Source organism: Phascolarctos cinereus, unplaced genomic scaffold (genome assembly GCF_003287225.1).
Source record: "Phascolarctos cinereus isolate Bilbo 61053 unplaced genomic scaffold, phaCin_HiC Scaffold_2;HRSCAF=192, whole genome shotgun sequence".
Lineage (NCBI taxonomy): Eukaryota > Metazoa > Chordata > Mammalia > Diprotodontia > Phascolarctidae > Phascolarctos > Phascolarctos cinereus.
Genome location: NW_027555625.1, coordinates 295,952,316 through 295,977,300, shown reverse-complemented (window position 1 = coordinate 295,977,300; position 24,985 = coordinate 295,952,316). Strand labels below are relative to the sequence as shown.

The window sequence follows — 24,985 nt, the reverse complement described above, 5'->3', positions numbered from 1 at the left end:
ATATTTAAGATACCGTCTTACACCCATTAAATTGGTATAAATGGAAAAAAAGAAAAATCCAGTGTTGACAGGGCTACAGAAATATAGACACTATCTTACATTGTTGACGGAACTCTAAACAAATACATTTTTTTGAGAACAAACTAGCAATGTATAAATAGGAGTCACAAAACTGATGATCCTATTGCTTGGACTGTATTCTAAATAGATTACTAGAAGAACAGAAAAGGACCACAGAATGATCAAACAGAGGAAAAGAATAGATATATACAAAAATATTTATAGCAGCTCTTTTTTGTGGTGGCAAAGAACTAGAAAATAAGGAGGTGCCCATCAGTTGGAGAATGGCTGAACAAATTATGGTACAGTATAATGAAGTACAACTGTGCTATAAGAAATAATGAAGGAAATAGTTTCAGAGAAACTTAGGAAGACTTGGATGAAATGATACAGAGTGAAGTCAGCAGAATAAGGATTCATACAAAAACAAAATGTTAAAGACGAATGACTTTAAAAGACCTTAGAATTCTCATTTATGCAATAATCAACCACAATTCCAGAGAACTCAGGATGACACATGCTAATTACCTCCTGGCAAGGAGATGATGGAATCGGGTGCAGACTGAGACGCGTTTTTCTAGACATGACCAATATGGGAATTTGTATTGCTTAGCTATGTGTATTTGTTACAAAGGTTTTGTTTTTCTTTTTGTCAAATGGAGGCAGATGGAAGAAAGAAATAAACAGATTTTGTTCATTTAAAAAAATTATTTTTCTATAAGAACAAAAAAGTCTACCTCTGCAAAATACATATTTGTTATTCAGTCATTTCATTTGTGTTTGACTCTTCATGACCCCATTTTAAGGTTTTCTTGGCAAAGATACTGGAATGGTTTGCCATTTCCCTCCTGCTCATTTTATAGGAGAGAAACTGAGGCAAATGTAGTTAAATGACTTGCCCAAGGTCACACAGCTAGTAAGTGTCTGAGACCAGATTTGAACTCAAGAAAAGGAGTCCTCCTGACTTCGGGCCTGGTACTCTTATCTACTGTACCACCTGGCTACCCTAAGACAGATGGATGATAACTTTTTTTTGTTCAGGTATTTCCGACTCTTTGTGACCCTATTTGGGGTTTTCTTGGCAAAGATACTGGAGTGATTTGCTGTTTCCTTCTCCAGCTCATTTTTCAGAGGAGGAATCTGAAACAAACAGGGTTTACTGACTCACTCAGTATCACACAGCTAGTGACTGTCTGAGGCTAGATTTGAACTCAGGTCTTCTGGTACTGTCTCCACTGTGCCACTTAGATGCCCCCAAAATACATACAGTTGTTTTATTTATAGTAATAAAAATGAGGAAAATATCTAATGATTGAGGGATACTGACTAAATTATGGTATGTCAATGTAATAGAGAATTATGACACTATAAAGAGGACACCTGTGAAGAATCCAAGGCGATAAAAAAAAAAATCACATGGAAATGGTGCCTTAGGAGAGGCAGCATAGTACAGGGGAAAGTGCACTGACTCTAGTCAGAGGACTTGAGTTCAAATCATATCTCTGATGAAATGGGCTCGACTAGATGGCCTCAGAAGTTAGTTTTAGCTTTATGAGTCTATGAGCTATATAATGATGCAAAGTAAGGGCAACATACACTATATTGTTTTAAAAAAAAAGGCAATAGAGTTTTGTTAGGATACAGATGGTACAGGAATGATAGTAATAATCACTGACATTTATTTAGTACTTTAGGATTCACAAAGCATTTTACATACATTGCCTCACTTTATACATAGACCAAATGTATTTTTATTTTGTTAAGCATATGCTATTTTTTAATCAAAATGTCAATATTTCACATTTTGTTGTTTTATTTGGAGACTTGCCCTATATTGAGTGCCAGGATATATTATAGATATTAAGTATATAATAACTCAATAAGAAAGGTATCATCAGGGGAATGTGTGACTAGAAAAGTACATAAGTGGTCATGGGCCAAACATGAGGGAGAAGAGATAGATATCATAAGTGCCTCACTGGCATCTGTGAAATAGTAAAGGATGTCAAGGAAGGCATCTAGCATGTTGGATAGTTCCACTATGGAGGATTTTATGGAAAGTCATAGACAAGAATCATATTGGAAAAGAAGGTGTGGAGGGGAACTCACATTGCTGAAATCACAAATCCATAGACCTATCAAAGGAATCCATATAGTATCAGTATGTCAGCTCCTTGAGGTAATTGACCATGTCATGTCCAGATTTGGATATATGCCCCACTGCACCCAATACAGGGCTTTGCTTATTTTAGGTATGCAATAAATTACTGTTGAAAAAGCAAACAAGTGAATGAATGAGTGAGTGATTCTGACATTCAAATGCCACAAAAATGCTGTACTTTTATGTAAATTTAGCAAAGTCTAGGCAATAAATCAGTTTTCATGGGTTGATGAAATTTCCTGATATGTCTCAGTTGGGTCTGGCTCAAAAATTTTTTTCACTGCAAACTTAATAAACTTAAAATTTGGTCAACATTTTTTTTAGCAGGTGTTAATTTTTAGTCCTGCCTAGATACTTCCCTTGCAATTGACCAGTTTATGGACAAAATGAGAACTGGACATCAGAACTGAAGTTCCAGTCTTCCTATAACATTTGAACCATGTCATGCTTGTCTTTTAGAACAGTTGAGAGGGGAAAGGGGAGGGGTGGAAGACAGGCAAAGGAAGTTTGCCTCTGGGGAAGACAGGCAAGCAAAGTTTGTTTGCCTCTATTTCTGCCCATTATGTCATTTCCCTTTGTACTGAAGGTAGCTCGCTTCACATTCTTATGTTGGCTTTCATTTCAGGAATTTATCTTCTGGATTTAATCTACATTGATTCTGCATACCCAGCTTCAGGAAGCATCATGGAAAATGAACAAAGATCTAATCAGATGAACAATATTCTGCGAATAATAGCTGATTTACAAGTCTCCTGTAGCTATGGTTAGTAATTTTATATATCAAAACAATAGCCTCTTTTCTCTAGAACAGTCCAGTAAAAAGTTTGTGCTAAAGTGCCTTCCCCACCAGAAATCTTTAGGTCCTATTATCACCACTTTTGTCATCATCATCATCATTATCATAATCACTACTCATATTTCCATAGAACTCTAAGGTTTACAAAGCACTTTCCCTACAACAACCCTGTGAGGGAGGGAGTACCCCCATTTTACAGATGAGGGAATTGAGGCACTAAGGTCATATACATAATAAATGGCAGAGCTGGGATTTGAACTCAGGCAGGTCTCCTGAATCCAAGTCAAATATACATCTCTCCACACTTCCCCACCCAATATAAATCTTCATTTTAATAATTGAAACAGATGCTGTAGGAATTCATAGGAAAGCCAAGAAGTTACTGCTGCCAGTTTCACTCCTCTGCTTCCTTCCATGGTAATATCCATGACATCATGGAACATAAAGACATTGCAGTTTAGTGGAAAGAGAGCTAGATTTGGAGACAGAGAACCCAGATTGAAATCTTGGCTCACCACTTGCTAAATATATGACTTTTTGTTCTCCAGGCCTCTGTTTCCTTACCTGAAAGTGAGGGGGTTGGCTATATGATTACTAAGGTCTAGCCCAGAGGCGAAATATGTAGGAAATGAGAGTCTTCCAAATAGCAAAACTTGGTTTGCCTCTCCCTTCTTACCTCACCGTAGCAACCACTAGTGAAATATTTGGGCCCAAGCTTAGTGAGTGTTTGAACCTATGTATCCGTATCCCCAACATCCCAGATGTTATTCTATTAACATTTGATATCTTTTTCTGGAGGATTTTAGTTAGATGCAAAATAATCGAAAAATATGTGTCTAAAAGTAAAGAATGGAGGAAAAGACTTGATTTAACCCATATTAAGAACCGGGATCACCAAGCTTCATTTGAGATTTAGGAAACAAACTATCCAATCTTAGGAACATTACTTAGGGAAATTGGCAAGGAAGGCACCAGTCCTGCTGTCCTTCCCCCTGGTCACTCATCTGGAATATTGTGATCAGCTCTGGGTGCCACATTTTAGAATAGGCATTGACAAACTGGAATTAGTCCAGAAGGTAGTGAAAGGACCGGAAACCTTGCCACAGGTAAACTGGTTAAAATGATGAAAGTTAGTATGGTTAGTTAGTATGGAGGAAAGAAGGCTACGGAGAGATGTGATGTCTTTCTTCAGATTCTGAAGGGCTAGAATAGAGATTAGAACTTGTTCTACTGATTCAAAAGACAGCAGGTCTTTGAGTGGAAATTGTAGAAAGGCAGATTTCCATTCATTATAATTGTTAGAAAAGCCTTTTTAACAATTAGAGTGCTCCAAAAGTAGACTGAAATGCCCTGGGGGAAAGGGGAGTTCCCTATTACCTGAGGACTTCAAGTGGCAGCTAGATGAATACTTCTCAGGGATTTTATAGAGGGAATTTCCACTTAAGTAGTGATTGGACTCCTTTCCCTCTGAGATCCCTGATGCCTTTAAGAGTATGATTCCATGATCACTTTGGTGCAGTGGAAATCTAGCCTTTGTTTTCCTTCAAGAAACTTACTCATAGGTTCTTCCCTATGTAACTTTCCTATTTTAAAACTTATTAATAGAATCCTACCTTTTTTATAAATGGAATATGTACAACCTCATGGGATCATAGAATGTTAGAGCTGGAAGGGCCCCTGGAACATTAGAGGATTAGAATATGGAACATACAGGGCTAGAGTTAGGAAGGGCCTTAAAACATGGGATTTTAGTACCAAAAATAGAATGTCAGAGCTGGAAGGGACAGGATTGCAGAGTGCCAGAATGTCAGTATAATTGTTCTTGAAGGTCATCTAGTCCAACCTCTACCTGCACAGGCATCCCCTTAATAATTTCTGTTTGCCACCAAAAAGAAAATTCTATTTGCTGTACAACATGATATATTCCTAGCAAAATCCAATGATAATGAGAGTAATTAATTTGGATTTATATAACAACTTTACTCACTCCCTACTGCTAAGCCTAGTAACCTCTTTATTTGGTTATTTGTTTTTAGTTAGTGTGCCAGAGCTGTTTTTGGAAGAATCTTTAATTTTAAAAATCAATTAAGGATATGAGCTTTTAAAATTGATGGGGGCAGGGGGAGGGAGGCATGGAGGTTAAGTCAGGGTGCAGAGTCATGATGAATATCTCTCTGGAAAAAAATGTACACATAACACACTTTATTAGATCTCTTTAATTAACCTTTTCTGCATCCCTTTCTTAGGTCTAGTCAATCAGCAAAGCAGTAAATTTGTAGAGTTTGTTGTCCATTTCCAAGATGTAAATGCTCACACTGAAAATGTAGCTATCAGGTCTCCTGAACTCCTTCAAGCTGCCTCCAGCACACCCCTAACAAGGGACCCCAGCCAATTCTTTCAAGTAGCAGAAGGAACTCTTGATGGAGAAACTCCCCTTCCCAATGCTGATTGACACCTGCTCTGTGATTTAGCCTCAGGATGTTGCCTGAAAATAACACTGGAAAATTGTGGGTACAAGTAGAAGATTAGCAAATGAGAAATGTCATGTTGTGTATGGTACTTAAGTCTAACGTGAAGGCTCTGAGGAGAAGCCTGCAAGAGGGCAGGGAGGACCTAGACTATACAATAAGCATAGATCCCAAAGAGTGGTTGTGCCTTCCCTCTGAAGGCCTTCATATTGAAGTTACACTTAAGTTATGCAGGTCATGTTTATTCTTCAATTCAGAGGATCACTATGATTGCCTGAGAACTAAATTCAGTACAGCCTGTGCCAGCAAGAAAAGACAAAACCCTCAATCCTTTGAAGCAAATGTTCCAAATACCAGGATTTGGGGGGCAAGTTTTGTTTTATTTTTTTAAATAAACAAACAGTCCAACAGTGGAGTTGTTTTCAAGATCTCTAAAAATAACCCTTTATATCTAGTTGCAAAGCATTTTTGTACCAATTGTCTTATTTGATTCTCTCTTGACAACCCTGTGAAATAGTTATTTCAAATCCCATTATCCCCGTTTGACAGAGTAAGGGAAGAGGGAAAGGAACAGCTTCTTATGTTCTGGATACTGTGCTGAGTGCTTTACAGATATCAAAACAACCCTAGAAGGCACTATTATTATCCCCATTTTACAGATGATGAAACTGAGGCAAACAGCAATTAAATGGCTTGCCCAGGGTCACGCAACTAGGAAGTGTCTGAGGCCAGATTTGAACTTGGGTCTTCCTGACTCCAGGCTCAACATCCTAGCCGTGTGTCAAACTGAAGCTCAGAGCTAAGGTGATTTTCACATAGCTAATAACTGGTGGGGCTGAACACAAGTCTTCTGAGTCATTCAGTCAGTAAACATTTGTAATATGCCTACTACTCCTGCTATGTGCTAGACGTTATATAAGTGCTAGACATACAAAGAAAAACCAAAGATATTCCCCATCCTCAAGGAGTCCAAGTTCTATATTCTTTCCAGTGCAATATACTGCCCTTTGTCCAGGGCTACAGTCCCTAGCTTTGGTGACATTTCAATGTTAATTGCAAAGGTGTCTCTAATGAGTCATTTCAGTCATGTCTGAGTCTCCATGACCCCATTTGGGGTTTTCTTGGCAAGGGTATTGGAGCAGTTTGCCGTTTCCTTCTCCAACTCATTTTACAGATGAAGAAACAGGTAAACAGGGTTAAGTGACTTGCCCAAGGTCACACAGCTAATAAATGACTGAGATTGGATTTGAACTTAAAAAGAGGATTCTAGGCCCAGCGCTCTATCCGCTGCATCACCCAGCTGAAGATTTTTTCATTGTTGAACTGATCTATTGGGGTTTTTTTTTATATATATGATTATAACTTGTGTTTAGAAAGTTATAAGCCATTGGCTTTTTATTTGATAATTCATTAAAGAGTACTTTTCACTGATCCCAATCAGTAGTGTCCCCTAAATGGTCTTTCCTGTGTCTCAGAAAACAAATATGAATGAATCTATACCAGTTAGGGATACCTGGGCTTCAGTCCCTCCCCAGACCTCCTTTTTTTGTTCACTTAATTGGTTTTATTTTTTCCAATTACATATAAAGATAGTTTTCAATATTTACTTTTATAAGATTTTGAGTTCCAATTTTTTTTCTCTCTCCCTCCATTTCCTCCTCCCCAAGATGGCAGGAAATCTGATATAGGTTATACATATACAATCAAAACAGATTTCCACATTAGTCATGTTGTGAAAGAAGAATCAGAACAAAAGGGAAAAACCACCAGAAAGAAAAGACAAAAACAAGAAAGAGAGAAAAATAGTATGCTTTAATCTGTATTTAGACTCCATAGTTCTTTCTCTGGATGTGGATAGCATTTTCCATCCTGAGTCTTTTGGAATTGTCTTTGATCATTTTATTGCTGAGAAGAGCTAAGTCTATCAAAGTCGTTCATATCACAATGTTGCTGTTACTGTGTATGATGTTCTCCTGGTTCTGCTCACTTCACTCAGCATCAGTTCATGCAAGCCCTGACCTCCTTTCAGTGGCATATCCCCAAAGATGAATTACCTGTGCATACTGTTCACAAGACATAGGACGGCAGAAATGTGGCTAGGCAAGTAGCAGGTCATGTGAAAAAGAGCTGGAGTTCTGAATGAGCTGTAAGATAAATATTAATATTAATAGCTAGTACTTATATAGCACCTACCATGTAGCAGGCACTGTGCTAAGTACTTTACAGATATTAACTCATTTGATCTTCACAACAATCATGGAAGGTAGGTGCTGTTCTTATCACCTTCTTACAGTTGAGGACAGAGGTTAAGTGACTTGTCCAGGGTCACACAGCTGGTAAGTGTCTGAGGCGAAATTTGAGCTCAGGTCCTCCTGACTCCAAGGCCCAGTTCCATATCTACTGAAGCACCTAGTTGCCTGACAATATACAATCAATATAAGTCAACTGTGTGATATAGCAACTAAAAATATGATGTCATTTTAATCTGTCCTAATAGAAGCCAAGTGTTCAAGTCCCACTGACTAATGCCCTGGACAGGTACCCCCTCCCTGCCTCTTGCTGAGTATCATGGTCAATTCTTTGCACCATATCTTAGGAAGGACACGAATGAGCTGGAGCTCATCCAGAAGAGGTGACCAAGTTAAGGAGAGAATTACAGCCCAGAACACATGGAAGAGGCCCAGGCTGAAAACTCAAGGTCTGCCACCTGTGGGACCTTGATCAAGTCACCTCCCCCCCCCCCCGATTTGAACTTGTTTCCTCATCTGTAAAATTAGAGGGCAGACTAAATGACTTTTCAAATCCCTTCCAGCTAAATCCAAGGATCCTATGAATGGGAAGAAAACGAAAATGAGTATGGTATAGTGCGGTGGTATCCAATTCAGCCATTACCTGCCACATAGTGACTTAGAAAACCACAAGTTAACATTATCTATTGCTTATTGTACTTTTGTTTATTTTGTTAAACATTTTCTGATGATATTTTAATCTAGCTCAGTCTTAGGGGAGTAGCCTTGAGTTTAAATCCTCTGGTATAGTGGAGAGAGAACTGGCCTTGAAAACTGGAAGACCTGGGGTCAAGTCCAACTCTTGACACATACTTGCAGTGTGATCCTTGGAGCAAGTCACTTACCTTCTCTGTATTCTAGGCAACTCTATAATATTATCTTTTTTTAAAATTACTAGGTCATTAACTAAAATTTAGTATAATTTTTTAAATTCATAAACATTTATTTTCTCTCTTACCCACCCAACTGTGCTGCCATCAGAAAAAAAAAAACCTCTTGTAATAAATATTCATAATCTAAAACTGTAAGTTGTAGAGAAGGTGCTGGCCTACGTTGGAAAAAGGAGTTTCCTTGCCCAGAAGTTCCCTTTAACATTGAAAATGTCCATTTGCTATTCACTAAGAGAAAGCTTAGGAGTGATGTGATCATTGTCTTTTAAGTATTTGAATTGTCATATGGAAGAAAGACCAGAACCACTCTTCTAGGCACAAGAGAGCAGAATTGTGAGCAATGATGTAGAGATATAGATTTTAATTTCACTAAAGAAAAACTTCCCAGCAATAAAAGCTATCCAAAAGTGACATAAGCTGTCTCAGGAGGTAACAGGCTCCCTATCACTGAGATCTTCTAGCAGACTGATGACTACTTGTTGGGGATATTACAGCAGTGATCTCTGTTTAGGGGAAAATTGGATTACATGACCTCTGGGGCCCCTTACAGCTCTGAGATTCTTGTATTCTGTGAATCACTGCCGGGGCCCTGGTCTTAACTGCACTAGCAGTATTCGGGGTACCATGCAAGATGATGTCATAGGTAGAGAAATCTCCTGATTCTTCTGTGGTTGACCCATTGGTGGGTGAGTCTTGACCTCTTCTTGCTGTTGAAAAATATGGAGCTTGGATCACCCAGAACTTGGAGCTATATAGAAATACTAATTGCCTCAGGATAGGGTGACTGTGTCCAATGGGGAGAAGTAGGTGAGAAGTCTTAGGCTAATAAGAGATACATTTTTCCTAAAATGGAGATTTTGTGCAGCTCTCCTTTTGATACCAAAGATGACAAAAAATGGAAAGGAAGAGAGCTAAGAGAATGCTCACAGGTAAACACCTAAAGCTGCTACTTCTGACTCAATGTAACTGCAAGTGAACTCCTCATTTCTCATTTTCCCTCTACTCCACACCATCTGCTATATTTTCTGTTTTTGGTGGTGACATTCCATCCTCCAAGGCATTCCATCAAGACCTCAGAATCATCCTTGACTCTTTCCTCTCCCTCTTCCCAATCCCCAACCAATCAATTGCCAAATTCTGTTGTTTCAATCTCTGAAATATCTCCTGCATCCATCATCTATTCCCCATTCCTATTGCTTTCACACTAGTTCAGGTCCTCCTCTCTTCTTCCTGGACTGTTATAAAAACTTCCTAATTGGATTTCATTTGTCCAGTCTATCCCCTCTATCCCCTACCCTCCACACTTCTTCCAATGTAATTTTCCTATTGTATTGTATGTGTCCCTCCCCTCCTCAGAAACCATAAATGCTTCCCCATTGTCTACCACATAAAGTTGAAATTCCTGATCCTGGCATTCAATGTCTTTCAAAATCTGGCTCAAACCAACTTTATCTCATGTTACTTCCCTGATTGTGCTGTACATATCAAACTAGGAAGACAGACTATAAAGGAAATAGACTAGAGGCATGAAGTCCAATTAGGAGCAACCAAATAGATTACTCTACATCTTTCATTATTATTCTGGCCTTTTTCCTCTCCATGCCATAATGGCTTCCACTACTATTGCTACCCTACTCCCCACTATGAATCTTTCTCTTCACTATGAAGTCATTCCCTTCCTTCAAGCCCCTACTCAGAGACTACTTCCACATGAAAGCAACCTTCCTCCCTCACCTTCCTCTTTAGCTCTCCACCATTCCATGTGAAAATTCTCTCTCCTCCAATTTCTGACAGGACTTTGCCTGTACCTGTTCTTTGCACACTCCTCTCATGTGTCATAATTACTTTTATACATGTTCTTCACTCAATTAGACAGTAATCTCCTTGAGGGCAGGGATTTTTTTTTCTTGTCATTCTTTTTCTTTATGTCTCTAGCAGCTTTCATAGAGCCTTGTTCACAATAGATACTACTTGCTTGAGTAACTGAGTCAAATTTTGTTTTTGAAATGAATGGGTTTTCTCTGATTTTTACAGATCACCTCATAACGTTACCACATGTGCAAAAGTATTTGAAGTCTGTTCGCTATATTGAGGAGCTTCAGAAGTTTGTTGAAGATGACAATTACAAGTAAGTCAGACTTGGATAGGAGATAGCCAGCCTGGATCTTTGTGTCAGGGTGATGGCTACCCAGGATTGCAGAGGCTCCACTGCAATCTAAAATTGTCTCTTAGTTCTTACATTGGGGTAGCTTCGAGCCAAGGGGCCCCCCAGATGAGCAACCATATTTATGGTCTAGCAAGCCGGAAAAGATGGAAAGCAGACATTCTATACCACTCCATTTGGTTGATTATTGTCATGAAATAATTTTTTTTTGTGATTTGAGGTTTGAAGTGGGGGGGGGAGGATTTACTATACTGATTTCATTGGGTGATATCACTCAGGATTTAAAGACCTGCTTCAAAATGTCTAACTGGGTAATACAACTTAAGATATCTCGTTGAGTGACAGACATATCTTTGTTCCATTGAGTGACTTGATTCAAGATGTCTATCTTGAGTACTGGGGATACATACTTGAGGATATCCCATTGGGTGACACCTTGTGATTTCTGAGTGACATGGTTTGAGATACTTCATTGGCTAATATGCCTTGCATCATCCAATGCTATAAAACTATATGTTTGTTCTGTTCTGTACCTTGGACTGTCTCATTGTGTGACATGCCTCAAGTCCTTTCATTGGCTGACACAGTACTAGATCTCTCATTGGCTAATAAACCTTTATTTGTCTCATTTTGTGATATATCTTGGGTCTTCTCACTGGATAAGATATGTTGAGTTGTCTCATTGGATGACGTTTCAAGGGGTCTCTGTTGTCTAGGATTTACAGTGATAGGATTGCTAACCTAGTGAACTGCATGTGCTTTGATGAACCATTAGAAGAAGTAGTGCATAATGGGGGAGATGGGCTTTGAAAAGTAAGTGTTTAAATTAATAAAGAGAAAAAGTGAGTTAGGGAAAGAAAAGAAAAGCTGGAAGAGAGTCAGGTCAGAAGAGGAATAAAAAAGGGGAGAGGAGCCAGATAAACAGCTCACGCTTCTTCCTGAATGAAGGGGTTATCTTTTTTAATACCAATATTCTCCTCCTGTGATGCAATGTGACTATGAATCATGGAATAACTGTCTCCAAAGAGTTACAGTTGCAGATCACTACTCCAAACGCAATGGAGAGATGCATGGTAAGGGTAGCACATTACCAGCAAAAAACTGGGTGCCAGAAGACATATCACAAAGAAGCCCAACTGTAACAGGAGGAGGGCTAGTCGTATAACAAAAGCAGGAGGTAGCTCTAGGGCTGGGAAGGACTTTGGAGGTCATAGACTCCAACCCCCTCATTTAAAGATGTAGAAGCTAAAGCCCAAGGAGGTGAAAGGATTTTCCTAAGGTCACACAGGCAATAATTGTCAAAAATGGTATTTGAACCAACGGCCTCTGACATTTGAGCCAATTCTCTTTCCATAGTATTACAACAGTTTGTTTGTGCCAGTGATGTCCATGTAATCTCAAAAAATCTAAAATAATGACACTAATACATAGGCTGAATCCCCTGTGAATAATCATGGGAGAACAAGGACAAGAAATGACCAGCTCCCCTTCAAGTCATTCTAGGAATTCCACTTATCAAGCCTACAAAGGAGCTAGGTGAGACTAGGATTGGGGGGCCCTTTTTAATCCCCATAATGCCCCTGTTTGCCATTGAAATCAACTTAGGGAACAAGACTGAAAGAAGGACTGAGTGGAGTTGGAGTAGCTGATGACCTTTACCCTACTTTCCCTAGTAACCAGAATTGTCTTATTCCCTTCATGAGTATTATGACCCCATTTTATAGATTTTTTTTAAAAGCTGAGGGTCCGTAAAGTGATTTGCTCAAAGTCATATAGCTAATCAGAATTAGAGCTAGAATTTGAAACCACATTCTCTGACTCCAGGACAACTATTCTTTCTACTAAAACATCTAACATATTAAAAATTCCCTAATCTAACTGTCCTAACAAGATTGCTTCCAGGACAGAAACAGTTCCTGTCAACTGCAACCTCTTTCTCATTCCATTAATCTAAATAACGTTCAAATAGCCCTGATATTTTACAAGGTCTGCAGTCTCTTTGCAAGATGTGATTATAAAATAATGAGGCTAATTTCCCAACTATACACAAAAATAAACCTTATCTTACTTTGCATTTCATAATATACTAGTGGTAAGTTTCTGAAAAGTTTATTTGTGAGCAGAAGGACCAATAATTTAACCTTTTATCATTGGTCTAACATCCTAATTCTAAGGGCACAGATCTTAAATAACTTAAAATCTTCAATGGCACCCTAGTGCATGCTGAATAAAACATAAATTCCTCACTCTGGCATTCAAGGCCTTTCATAATGTAGTTCAGTCTGTCTATCCAGCCTTATCTCATACTGTTCCCCTTCATAAAAATAGTCTGCATTTTGTCAAGCTGGACTTTGCTCTGTCTTTCACTCTTGTTCTACCCTCTCTTACCTCCATACCTTTGCTCCTGCCTCACACTTCCCCCCATACCCATTCATTGAATTACTTTGCTTCCTAGAAGGTACAGCATAGCTGCCTCCCCCTTCAGGAAGTTTTCCCTCAAATTCCAACTGTACCTCCCTCAGGTAACAGAAACCTCTAATTTACACCAGCACTTTGCCTATACCTCTTCTTGGTGTTTATCTCATGTTTCCTTAAATGATAGTCATTTATATACATACTTGATCTTCTTCCCCTTTAGAATTTTTTTTCTTATTAGATTGTAAGCTTATTTAAATCAGGACTATCTTTGGGTTCCCAGTACTTAGCCCAGTGCATTATAAATTTTAGGTGCTTAATAAATTTTTGTTGGCTTAAATTGAATTCAATTATAATTGCTCCTCAATCATTGTCTGGCACATTGGCAAAGACAGAGCCATAGAGACATTATTTCATTCCAAATCCTGGTTAATTTATTTTCCTGGCTTCTGAATGCAAGCTGTGAAGCTTGTTGGAATATTTTTGTCCACAAAATTCATATGGTAACAAAAAGAAAACCAAGATTCATATAGTGTTAGTATGAGGATGTATGGGACTATGAGTACGTAGATACGTATGAGAGGGTTAAAATGTGGGTTCATGGCAACGTGAGGGTATGGGTGTCCGAAACTATGTGTGTGAAAATAGGAGAGTATGTGTGTGTGCTATGAGAATGTGAGGGTTCTTGGAAGAGGGTGAAAATCTGAGGGGTGTGTGAGAGAGAGAGAGAGAGAGTGAAAGAGGGTACATGTGCATGTGAAAGTGTGAGGGCATATATTTATGCACATGAATAAACATGTGTAGTATGTGTGTGAGATAGTTGTGGTAGCAAACTGAGGTTGCAGATTGGCTTGCAAAACAGTTTTGTGGTAGCTCCCAATTTTTAGTTACTCTGAACGCTTGTAAGAACTTTCCTTTTCACATGAAATTTTCCATGTGTGATCTCTGCCCCAAGTTGGATTGGTTGGAATCCAAGTGGCCCTCGTTCAGTTTGAGTATGGGCTAGGGTTTAATTGTTTCTGATAGAAGCATGGAAGGAGAATCAAGAGGTATTAGAGCTGCAGCTGACCTGAAAACAAAGAACAGTAAAGCTAAAAGGTCACTTGAAGATCAGCAAGTCCAGTATCCCCAGGTTACAGAAAAGGAAACTGAGGTCTAGGCAAAGGAACTGATGTCCCTGAAGTTGCACGGGGAATAATGCAGTGAGTCCATGGAACCAGCCTGTAGTAGGGTCTCAGGTTGGGTATGTGAGGAGGAAAGACACATAAGAGTAATAGGCCCAGGCTCTCCCAGGGGGCTCCAAATTAGTTCTTCTTAATAGACAATTGCTACATTCTGGGCTCTAAGGCAAAAATACTTTTGGATTGGAGTTTAGCCCGAGGCAACCCTGAAGAATGAGGCTCAAGTCTGTCTGTGCCTGAACTAAGAGAGCAAAGGGCAAGGGAAAAGCACACTGGATTTGGAGTCGGGGCCTGAGTTCAAATCCCAGCTCTGTTATTTATTATTGGTATGACCTGGAGCAAGTGAGTTAACCTTACTGGTCCTCAGTTGCCTCATCTGTAAAATTAGAAGGGTAGCCTAGTCAGGGCTTCCTAAACTTTTTTCCATATGCAACCCCTTCAGCCACTCATATGGGGTCACAAACCACAGTTTAAGAAGCGCTGGTTGACCTCTGGGGTCTCTTAGGCTCTAAATCTGTGATCTGACATCCAGGATAACTCCTTTTTTATGTCCTATTCGGATCTTTGGCGCAAGTGAGTTGTTCACGGGCTCGATTTGGTTCCCAGTGAAATACAACTGAGTCACGTGTAGTTTGTTGGAGCTAGAAAGAGCCTTGAACATCATCAGGTCCAGCTTCTTAATTTTACAAATGAGAAAGCTGAAGTCTTAAATGGGAAAGTGACTTCCTCCAGGTCAGACAGCTAATAAATGGCAAAGACCTTGGATTCACCTCTCAGGGTCTGTTTCTTCATCTATAAAATGAGGCATTAAGCGGGATCTCTAAGGTACTAAACCTCAAAGCTGGTTGGAAGAGCTCTTGGAGCTCATATGGCCCAACATGGACCCGAATATAAATCCCCTTTACAATATCCCTGACAACTTCCAGCCTCTGCCTGAAAACCGCTAACGGAGTCTTCGGAGGGGCCCATTGTACTGGTAGACATCATTTATCGTGAGGGGTTTTTTTCCCTTATGCCGAGCCAAAATCTATAACCCTATAATTTCCTCTCATTGCTCCTATTTCTGTCTTCTGGGGCCAAGCAGAACAAATCTAATCCTTTATAATTGCCTTTGAAATACAGAGAGTGATTATGAACCGCTTTCCCCTCCCCCCCCACCTCCACCCCTGTGTTTTCTTCAAAGACTCCTGTAGGACTTTGAGTCTGAGGAAACCCTAGAGACTGACTACTACATATCCTTCATTCTGTAGACAAGCAAACTGTGTTCCAGGAAGGTTAAGTCTTGTGCTTACACGGCAGGCCATGTGACACAATGCTGCACTCAAAGTCAGGGAGACCTGGGTTCAAATCACAATTCTGACAGTTACTACCTGTGTTACTGAGGGCGAGCCATTTAACAGCTCTGAGCCTTATTTTCCTCATCTGCAAAATGGGCATAATTCCTATTATATCCATCTTACAGGGGTGCTCTTATGAGGACTAAACAAAATAATATATGTAAAGGGCTTTGTAAACTTTTCATTATATGAGCATTAACTGTCATTATTATTGTTATTGTTATTATTATTATTATTATTATTATTATTATTATTATTATTATTACCCTTTGTAATTTTAAGCACAGCTCATCATCTACCAGTCCAACTTGACTCAATGTACTGTCCTTCTAGCCATACAGTGTAACACTTACTTTCATTGTTGTTTGCCCTTCATTCTCGAAGAGGACCAACGACATCCCATGAATTGGATTTGAGGGAGGCAGGGCTGTGCAAAGTCATCAGCCTCACTCTCTCCTCCAGAGTCATCAGAGTCCAGCGGCAGAACGAAAGTCAAGACCACTGCAGGTGGCCTGGGATGCAGTGGGAGACCTTGGCTTTTTTAAACTAAGGTCTTTCCCAAGTCTCAGTTTGTCTGAGACAACACCCATTCAGTGATTAAGGACTAAATAAAACTGAGACATAAGATGGCCTAGTTTGCCATCACAAGAGAACCCGTCTGGGAGGGGAAGACACTTGGAGTTTCTAGCCAGAACAGAAAACAGTTGCTATCTGGTAATATGTAAATAGCTAAGTTGAATTCTCATGAATGATTATAGATTCCATTAAGGTAACTCTGTAATGTTCTGGGACTCCATGTAGTTGGTATGAGAACACTACTGGCCAAGTGTATACCTAGAAATTATTTCCCCTCAGAGAGAATTTCACATACAGTGAACCCCAGACAGCCCTGGTTGATTACAGCAGTCATAACTGCACTGAGCAAGTTAGTTTGACCAAAAAAAAGGCATTTACTATTCCTGGAAAGGGCACCCCACTGTGCAAATGTTCCCCACTTACATTCTTGGATTAGATATTCCATTCATGTGACAATGTTAAGGTTCCATGGACAGTAGTTTTTCATTAACTCTAATATCCTTTCAAAGAAAAGAAGGAAAATGGTCTATAAATACTTTTTTACCATGAGCTAATCCTTGGACATATTGCAAACCATGAGTCACTACTATTTAAATGTTGAAGGATGTTTAAAAATCCCAAGCGTTGATTCTGAACAATAATGTTTGCCTGTATTTTCATGAGGGATTTTTGTTTTGTTTAATGTGGGAAACCCACCCACCAAGGACACATTCATTTTCTTCCCCACAGCTTACTGAGTCTGTGTTTTGGGGAGTTTGATTGCAAGGAAAGAGGGGAAAAAATCAAAGCTCTGTGTGGAAAGAACAGGGTGGGACCTTCTGGTGCACAGAAAAGAGGCAGCTTCTTGTGGCTCCCCCCAGCGAAACCCCCCGGCCTCATATTTCGCCCCTAGTACTGGTGCCTCCTGCAAAGGGGCATTTATGTAGATGACAGAGCAGGCTCAGTCCATGGCTCCTTCCCCAGCTTGAGGACAGTTTTTGTGGAAGTTGTAGGGGCAGGGGTCATCATGGTGGAATATTAGGAGCTCTCCAGGCAGTAAAAGGTAAAGTGAAAGAGCAGCTTGAGTCAGGACACTCAGGTTCCAAGCTTATCTCTGATGCTTTATAGAGAGGTGACCATAATAAGCAAGTCACAACCTCTCTGGGCTGCAGTTTTCTTCTCTGTCAAATGGGAATAATGTCATGTCTACCTCCCTCACCTATGGTGAGAAAGCATTGAGTATGCCCTAAAGTGCTATAGAAATGGGAGTTGTCCTGGCTCTGAGAATCCATCATGTGGAACCTATTAAGTTAAAGCAGACCAAATGCCAGTAGAATCTCACAGTTGGAAGGGACAGAATCACGGAATTTCAGAGCTGGAAAAAAGGGACCCCAGTGGCCATATAGTCTGACCCATAGCTAGAAAAGAATACCCCTTGTAATACACTTAACAAGTAGAGATAAAGTCTTTTTTTTTTGAAGACTACCAGTGACAGGGAGCTCACTACCTTCCAAGAAAGCTCATTCCATTTTTTAATAGCTCTGATTTTTTAAGGCCCTATTTGCATCTCTGTTGTGGAAGTTCAGCCTCCTGGTGCGACATAGACTAAATCTGATCCTTCCAGGTGACAACCCTTCATATACCCAGAGAATCGTATCTTTCCCTGGCTCCTCTTTCCCTGCTCCCTCCACCACCACTACCATATCCTTAATTATTCATTCTACTTCTGTACCATCTCTTACTTCTATCCCATGGTTTGTCTCCCTGGCCATAGAACCAGGAAGACCTGGGTTTGAGTCCTGTTTCTGACACATCACTAGCTATCTTGAGCAAATCACTTAGCCTGTGCTCTAAGCAACTCCCTGAAACTCTGTATGGCAGAGAAGATGTGACCTCCAGTGGTGGAGGTAGCTTCCTCATCAGGTCCCAGCAGATCACTTAGGAGAATGTAAGCTCTTTGAAGGCAGAGACTCTCCCCACACATACATGCTTTAAATCCCCAGTACCAAGTACAGTGTCTTGCCCAAGGCAGGCACTTATTAAATTTTTTGTTGAAAAATTAAACTGAATTGAATTGACAAGCTCATTGGAGGATTCTAGAGGGAAGAGGACTCAGGACACAAGAGAAGGGTTGAACTTGGCTAGGAGAAGGGCCACCTCTTAATCAGAGACTGGAATATTGAGGAAAACAGAGGAGAGGTGGAAAAAAGGAATTTCCAGATGTGGATTTGGAGAAAGCACACATGAAAAATGACCTCTGTTTTCTTAGTAAAGCAGGTCCTCTGCTGAGAGAGGGAGGGAAGAAGTAGTGTAGGAGATTTTAGGAGAGACACAAAGGTTTGGAGTGGCTGCCATGGAAACCGCAAGAGTCAGTCATGGCAGCTAGGTAGCTCAGTGGATAGAGCACTGGACCTGCAGAGAGGAAAACCTGAGTTTAAATCTGCCCTCAGACACTTACTATCTGTGTGACCCTGGGCAAGTCAGTTAACTTCTGTTTGCCTCAGTTTCTTCATCTGTAAAATAGGGATAATAGTAGTACCTACATGCCAGGGTTGTTGTGAGGATCAAATGAGATAACAAAAATGTTTTGCAAACTTTAAGGCTCTATATATTACTGGTAATGGTCAGATCAAGGATATGACCACTCTTGTGTATGGACTGAAGATAGAGGCTGTGGGAAGTTGAGTTTGATGAACTGAGAGGCGAGATGTTCAAGGGGACATCAATGTATAAATCTACATCCTCAAGTATAAGGACAGATTTTGGAGTAGAGAGGAAGATTGCCAACCCAATGCTGAACTCGTTGAGAATTAGGATTGGAATTTGAATCACTTGTTAAAGGTGGATGGAGTGAACCTCAAGGGGGGTTGGGCTTCCTGAGAGATGGGGGTGAAAGAACAGTATGGACTTGGAAGTAAATGTATAGGGGTATGAGAGAAGGAAGATGTGAGTGAAGACTGTGGCCATGAACACAGTGTCTTCAGAGCATGTAGCTAGTGGTATCACCATCTGCTCCTTTCCCTCTCACAGTCACTACCTTCAGGGCTGAAGATACAGTCATTGACTGTGGAATTTTTAACCTGACTAGGGAGACAAGACATATTTACAGAAAACAGGTAAATAGCAGTGCAAGGTAGAATAAGGATAAGGGTCAATATGAGTGATACATGTCATCCCAAGTGCTTTGAAAGCAGGCATGGTACAGCATGTTGGCTGGAAACTGGAGCATCTGCTTGGAAGGCAGCTATACTCACCACTATACTACCAACACACTGATGTCATTTTGAGAATGAAGGTCAACTGGGGGCAGCTAAGTGGCTCAGTGGATAAAGCACCGGCCCTGGATTCAGAAGGACCTGAGTTCAAATCTGGCCTCAGACACATAACATTTACTAGCTGTGTGACCCTGGCAAGTCACTTAACCCCCATTGCCCAACCAAAAAAAAAAAAGAGAGAGAGAGAGAGAGAGAATTAAGGGCAACAACCAATATAGCATAAGAGTTCCTGATTGGGGATGTAAGGGGTATAAGAATTGAGTGCAAGCCCCAGCTTTACCATTTAACTAGTGGGAAAGGGAAGGGAAGGGAATAAGTACTTATTAAGTACATAGTAGGTGTCAGGCACTGTGCTAAGCACTTTACAAATATTAACTCATTTGATCCTCACAATAGCTCTGAGAAGTAGGTACTATTATTATCTTCATTTTAGAGTTCAGGAAATTGAGTTAGTCAGAGGTTAAGCGACTTGCCTAGGGTCACACAGCTAGTAAGTGTTTAAAGCTGAACTTGAATTCAGGTCTTCCTGACTCCAGGCCCAGCACTCTTTCCACTGCACCATCACAATGCCTCTGTGTGGCAACTTAGTCATGTAGTTTTCAGTAAGTCACTTAATCTCTCTGAGCTTCATTGGCACACTGGGCATAATATACAATAACATACTACCTAACTTAGTGTTGTTTCGAGGAAGGTGCTTTGAAAACTGTAGCACACTATACAATATTATCCCAGCTCTACCTTTGCCTTGCAACTCCAAAGCCAGTTCTTTATCAACACCATGACCTCCAAGCCCTCAACCCCTTAGCTGTCTCAAAGGCCATCATCCCTGCACTGGCTACACTCTCCTCCCCTTCCCATCTTGTCCTCTTGGGCAACCAGTTCAACTCTATACTTCTCTTGAGTATAGTCGCTTGTGCCCATACCATATGGCCAATCTTGCTCTGCCAAGCCTCAGCCATAGATACCTCCCACCATCTGTTCTTTTTACTCCTACACACATGAGGATGAACAAAGGAGGAGAAGATCATGCAACTATACTGACTGGGTCCACTAGAATATCCTCTAACACTACTACCACCCTGGTGCAGACCTTCATCTCCTCATACCTGGACTATAACAAGCCTGCTAGTTGGTTTCCCCACCATAAATCTCTCCCCACTGCAGTCCATCCACCATGTAGCTATCAAAATGATTGTCCTAAAGTACATGTCTGCCTATGTCATGTACACACACACACACACACACACGCACACATACACACACACTCAACAAACTCCAGAGGCTCTCTATCACCTTCAGGATCAAATATTAAATGCTCTATTTGGCATCCAAAGCCCTTTATAACCTGCCCTCCCTACCTTTCCAGTTTTCTTATACCTTGGTTCCTTCCTATGTACTCTGCAATCCAGTGATGCTGCTCTCCTCGCTGTTCCTCAGACAAAATATTCAATCTTCCACCTCCAGGCATTTTCACTAACTGTCCCGCGTGCCTAGACTTCCTTCAAGTACTAGCTAAAATCTCTCCTTCTACAAGCAGCCTTTCTCAATCCCTCTTTTTTAAAATTTATTTTATTCTGAACTTGAGATAAAATAAGCATTTCCATAACATAGTAGAATAGGGGGAAAACAAAAGACGATTACACATGGAACTGCAAATCTATGATGTGTAACTTGTTATTCCTTTTAAATATATAATCTTTCTTTTTTTCCTTTTTTTCTATCCTCCCCCCACCTCGAGATGGCTACCATTAGACACAAATATGTGTGTGTATCTGTATACATACACCATAGTGTACATACTTCTGTTTATAAGTTCTTTCTCTAAGTGTACCTTCATAGGTTCTTTGTAGTTAATTTAGATATTTTAATAGTCAAAATGACTTAATTGCTCAAATTGTTCTTAAAACAATATTGCTCACTACCCAGCAAAACTGAGTGTAATCCTTCAGGGTAAAAAATGGTTGTTCAGTGAAATAGAGGACTTTCAAGCATTCTTGATGGAAAGACCAGAGCTGAATAGAAAATTTGACTTTCAAGTACAGGACTCAAGTGGAACATGAAGAGATAAACAGGAAGGAGAAATCATAAGAGACTTATTAAAGTTGAACTGTTTACATTCCTGCATGGAAAGATGATATTTGTAATTCATGAGACCTTTGTCAGTATTAGCATAGTTGGAGGGAAAAAAATTGTATGTATGTATGTATGTATGTACATATATATGTATATATATATATATACATATATATATGTATGTATGTATGTATATTGATAGATAGAGGGCACCAGGTGAGTTGAAGATGAAGAGGTGATATCTGGAGAATAAAATTAAGTGGTGAGAGATGATTATACTGGGAGAAGGAGAAGGGGAAAGGTAGAATGGGGTAAATTATCTCACAAAAAAAACATAAAAGAAAAGGCTCTTATAGTACAGGGGAAACGGGGAAAGGTGAGAGGGAATGAGTGAATCTTATTCTCGTCAGATTTGGCTTAAGGAGGGAATAACATATACACTCAATTGGGTATGGAAATCTATCTTACCCTACAGGAAAATAGGGGGGGAAGGGGACAAGAAAGCAGAGAGAAGATAGAGGGGAGGGCAGATTGGGAGAGGGGGTAACCAGAAGCAAATACTTCTGAGGAGGGACAGGGTCTAAAGAAAGAATAGAATAAATGGGGGGCAGAATAGGATTAAGGGAAATAGAGTTAGTTTTTCACAACATGACTACTATGGAAGTGTTTTATATAACTGCACATGTATAACTTGTATTGAGTTGCTTGCCTTTTCAATGAGAGTGGGTGGGGAGGGAGGAAGGGAGAAAATTTGGAACCCAAAGTTTTAAAAACACATGTTTAAAAAAAAGTTTTCACATGCAACTGGGAAATAAGAAATATAGGAAGTGGGGTATAGAAATCTACCCTGCCCTATAGGAAAATAGAAAGGGAAGGCAAGAAGAGAAGGGGGGGAGACAGAAGGGAGGGCAGATTAGGGGAAGGGGTATTCAGAATGCATGCCATCTTGGGGTAGGGGTAGGGGCGAGACGGGGTGAAAATTTGGAACTCAAAATCTTGTGGTAGTGAATGTTGAAAATAAAAATAAATAAATTTAGAATAAAAAATTATAAAAAAAAATATTACTGTTACTGGTTACATGGTGATGACATGACATGCAGTTGAATTGAAATTAAGTGAGAAGACTGTGCAAAGTTACCAGCCTCACTTTGTCCTGGGTCCAGTGGCAAGACATAGATCATGACAACCGGAAATGGCCCTGGATGCAGTGGGAGACTTTGGCCTTTTTAAGCTAAGTTCTTTAACAGGTCTCAGTTTGACTGAGGCAATACCCATTCAGTGATTAAGGCTAGGTAAGAAATGAGGCACAGAATGGTCTCTTTTACCTAGTCAGAAAGAAAAAATCAATCTGGAAGGGGAAGACCCTCAGGATTTCAGGCCAAAACAGAAACAATTGGTATTTGCATTCACTCTGAGCCAAACTGCCCAGACAGTGACCAAGTGGGGCTTAACCTGGGACCTACTGTTGCCCAATCAATGAGAGCCAGAGTGATTTGGGTTTAAGGTGTGGTCCTGAAGGAAAAAAAACCTAGCCCTAAACCCCAAGATGTCTTGCTAGGTTTCATCTATCAAAATTTATATTCCTTTGAGCAGAGCACCCACTGGTAAGGGTATGATACCCTGTGCGGAAGGAAGGAAGGAAGGAAGGAAGGAAAAGGAAGGAAGGAAGGAAGGAAGGAAGGAAGGAAGGAAGGAAGGAAGGAAGGAAGGAAGGGGAAGGAAGGAAGGAAGGAAGAAAGGAAGGAAGGAGGGAAGAGAGAGAGGGAAGGAAGGAAGAAAGAAAGGAAGGAGGGAAGAGAGAGAGGAAGGAAGGAAGGAAGGAAGGAAGGAAGGAAGGAAGGAAGGAAGGAAGGAAGGAATGAAGGAAGGAAGGAAGGAAGGAAGGAGGGAGGGAAGGAAGGAAGGAAGAACTGTGTTGCCCAGTTGCCCCCTTCCAGGTGGGCCCCAGTGGGGCAGCTCCTACTGCTACTCACAGAGGTGGTTGTTAGTCTTTCATTCTCAAAGATGGCCCATGACATCAGGGAGAAGATGCCATGACAGGCAGATGAATTGGATTTAAGTGAGGGAGAGCTGTGCAAAGTCACCAGCCTCACTTTCTCCTTCGAAGCCATCTGGGTCCAGTGGCAAGGTATAGATCATGACAACTGGAGATGGCCCTGGATACTGTAGAAGACCTTGGCCTTTTTAAGCTAAAATCTTTGAGAAATGGATTGAATTAGGAGGCTCCAAGAGGGCACAGAGGTTTTTAGGGACAATAAGGAGGACACTTAATAAAGAGGCAGGAAAGGACCCCCACAAGGAGCAGTGGGAGATGAGTCTATAGTGGGAGCTAGATTATAAAAGGCCCTGGAAGCCACCATAGGAATCTGGATTTGAATCTGTAGGTCAAGGCCACTCCTGGGGTAGCATGAGACCATGTAAGTAGTGAAAAGGACCCTGGATGTGAAGCCAGGTGACCTTGCTTCAAATCCCAGATCCCAATTCTTACCAGCTAGGAGACCCTAGTTAAGGTACTTCCCCTCTACTCTATGCCTCAGTTTCCTTATTTGTAAAATTGTGGTGATGATACTTTGCTACCTAACCCCACAAGGTTGTGGTAAAGACAGTGCTTCACAAGCCTCAATAGGCTATAGAAATGGGACTTGTGAATTCCTTTCAGCCCTGTACCTCATTTTGCTGATGTAGTTGAAGATCATGTATGGCTTCTGGCCTTATCATTGCAACTGAGTAGGTAAAGATGAGAAATGTGAGGAGCCTGCTGGGGACCCTGGAAAGCCCCAAGCCTGGGAAAAGTCCCAGCAGCTTCGGGTGGAGGAGCCTCTGCACAGGACAATGTGTGTGCCCGTGGGATCTGTATGCATCCTCGCCCTGTCATAGAAAAAGTCAAAAGGTACAAGGTTGGGTAATAGCAAGAAAAATTTAGGGAATAGGTAGAACCATTTGACTGGAACATGGAATGAGAGAAAGGGAGTTAAATAAAAATAAGGCTGGAAAAGAAAGTTAGAGCCAGATGGAGAAAGGCAGGCAGCTTTTTTCCTGAAATGCAGTAGACCTACAGTTTGCTCACTACAGGATGGGAGCTCTCCTGACTCCTCCTTTTCCCTTTCCCCTCTAATCTGTGTATAGAGTTGCTCAAACCAAACCTGGCCACACTGTCACCTGGGGCCTGGAAGCTGAAAGCCCAGAGGTGAGGTGCTTGCAAGGTCTTGACATCCTTTGTGGCTGTTAAAGCTCGGCTGGAGGGAAGGGCGTGGTTTGGTGTCCCAGGCCAAAGGAAAGTGTCTTCTTCCATTCTAAGGAGCCCTGGATGGCTGCCTCTGCT

At 40.7% G+C, this 24,985-nt stretch overlaps 1 protein-coding gene across 2 annotated transcripts in view; it reads left to right on the top strand.

Moving 5' to 3' along the window:
• RALGPS1 (Ral GEF with PH domain and SH3 binding motif 1) overlaps positions 1–24,985 on the top strand; it is a 606,537-nt gene that overhangs the window by 438,816 nt on the left and 142,736 nt on the right. For both annotated transcript variants that reach the window (XM_020984956.2, XM_020984955.2), the window contains exons 10-11: positions 2,847–2,984; positions 10,698–10,791. In XM_020984956.2, the coding sequence (XP_020840615.1) occupies positions 2,847–2,984; positions 10,698–10,791 (232 nt within the window). The remainder of the gene's footprint in view (positions 1–2,846; positions 2,985–10,697; positions 10,792–24,985) is intronic.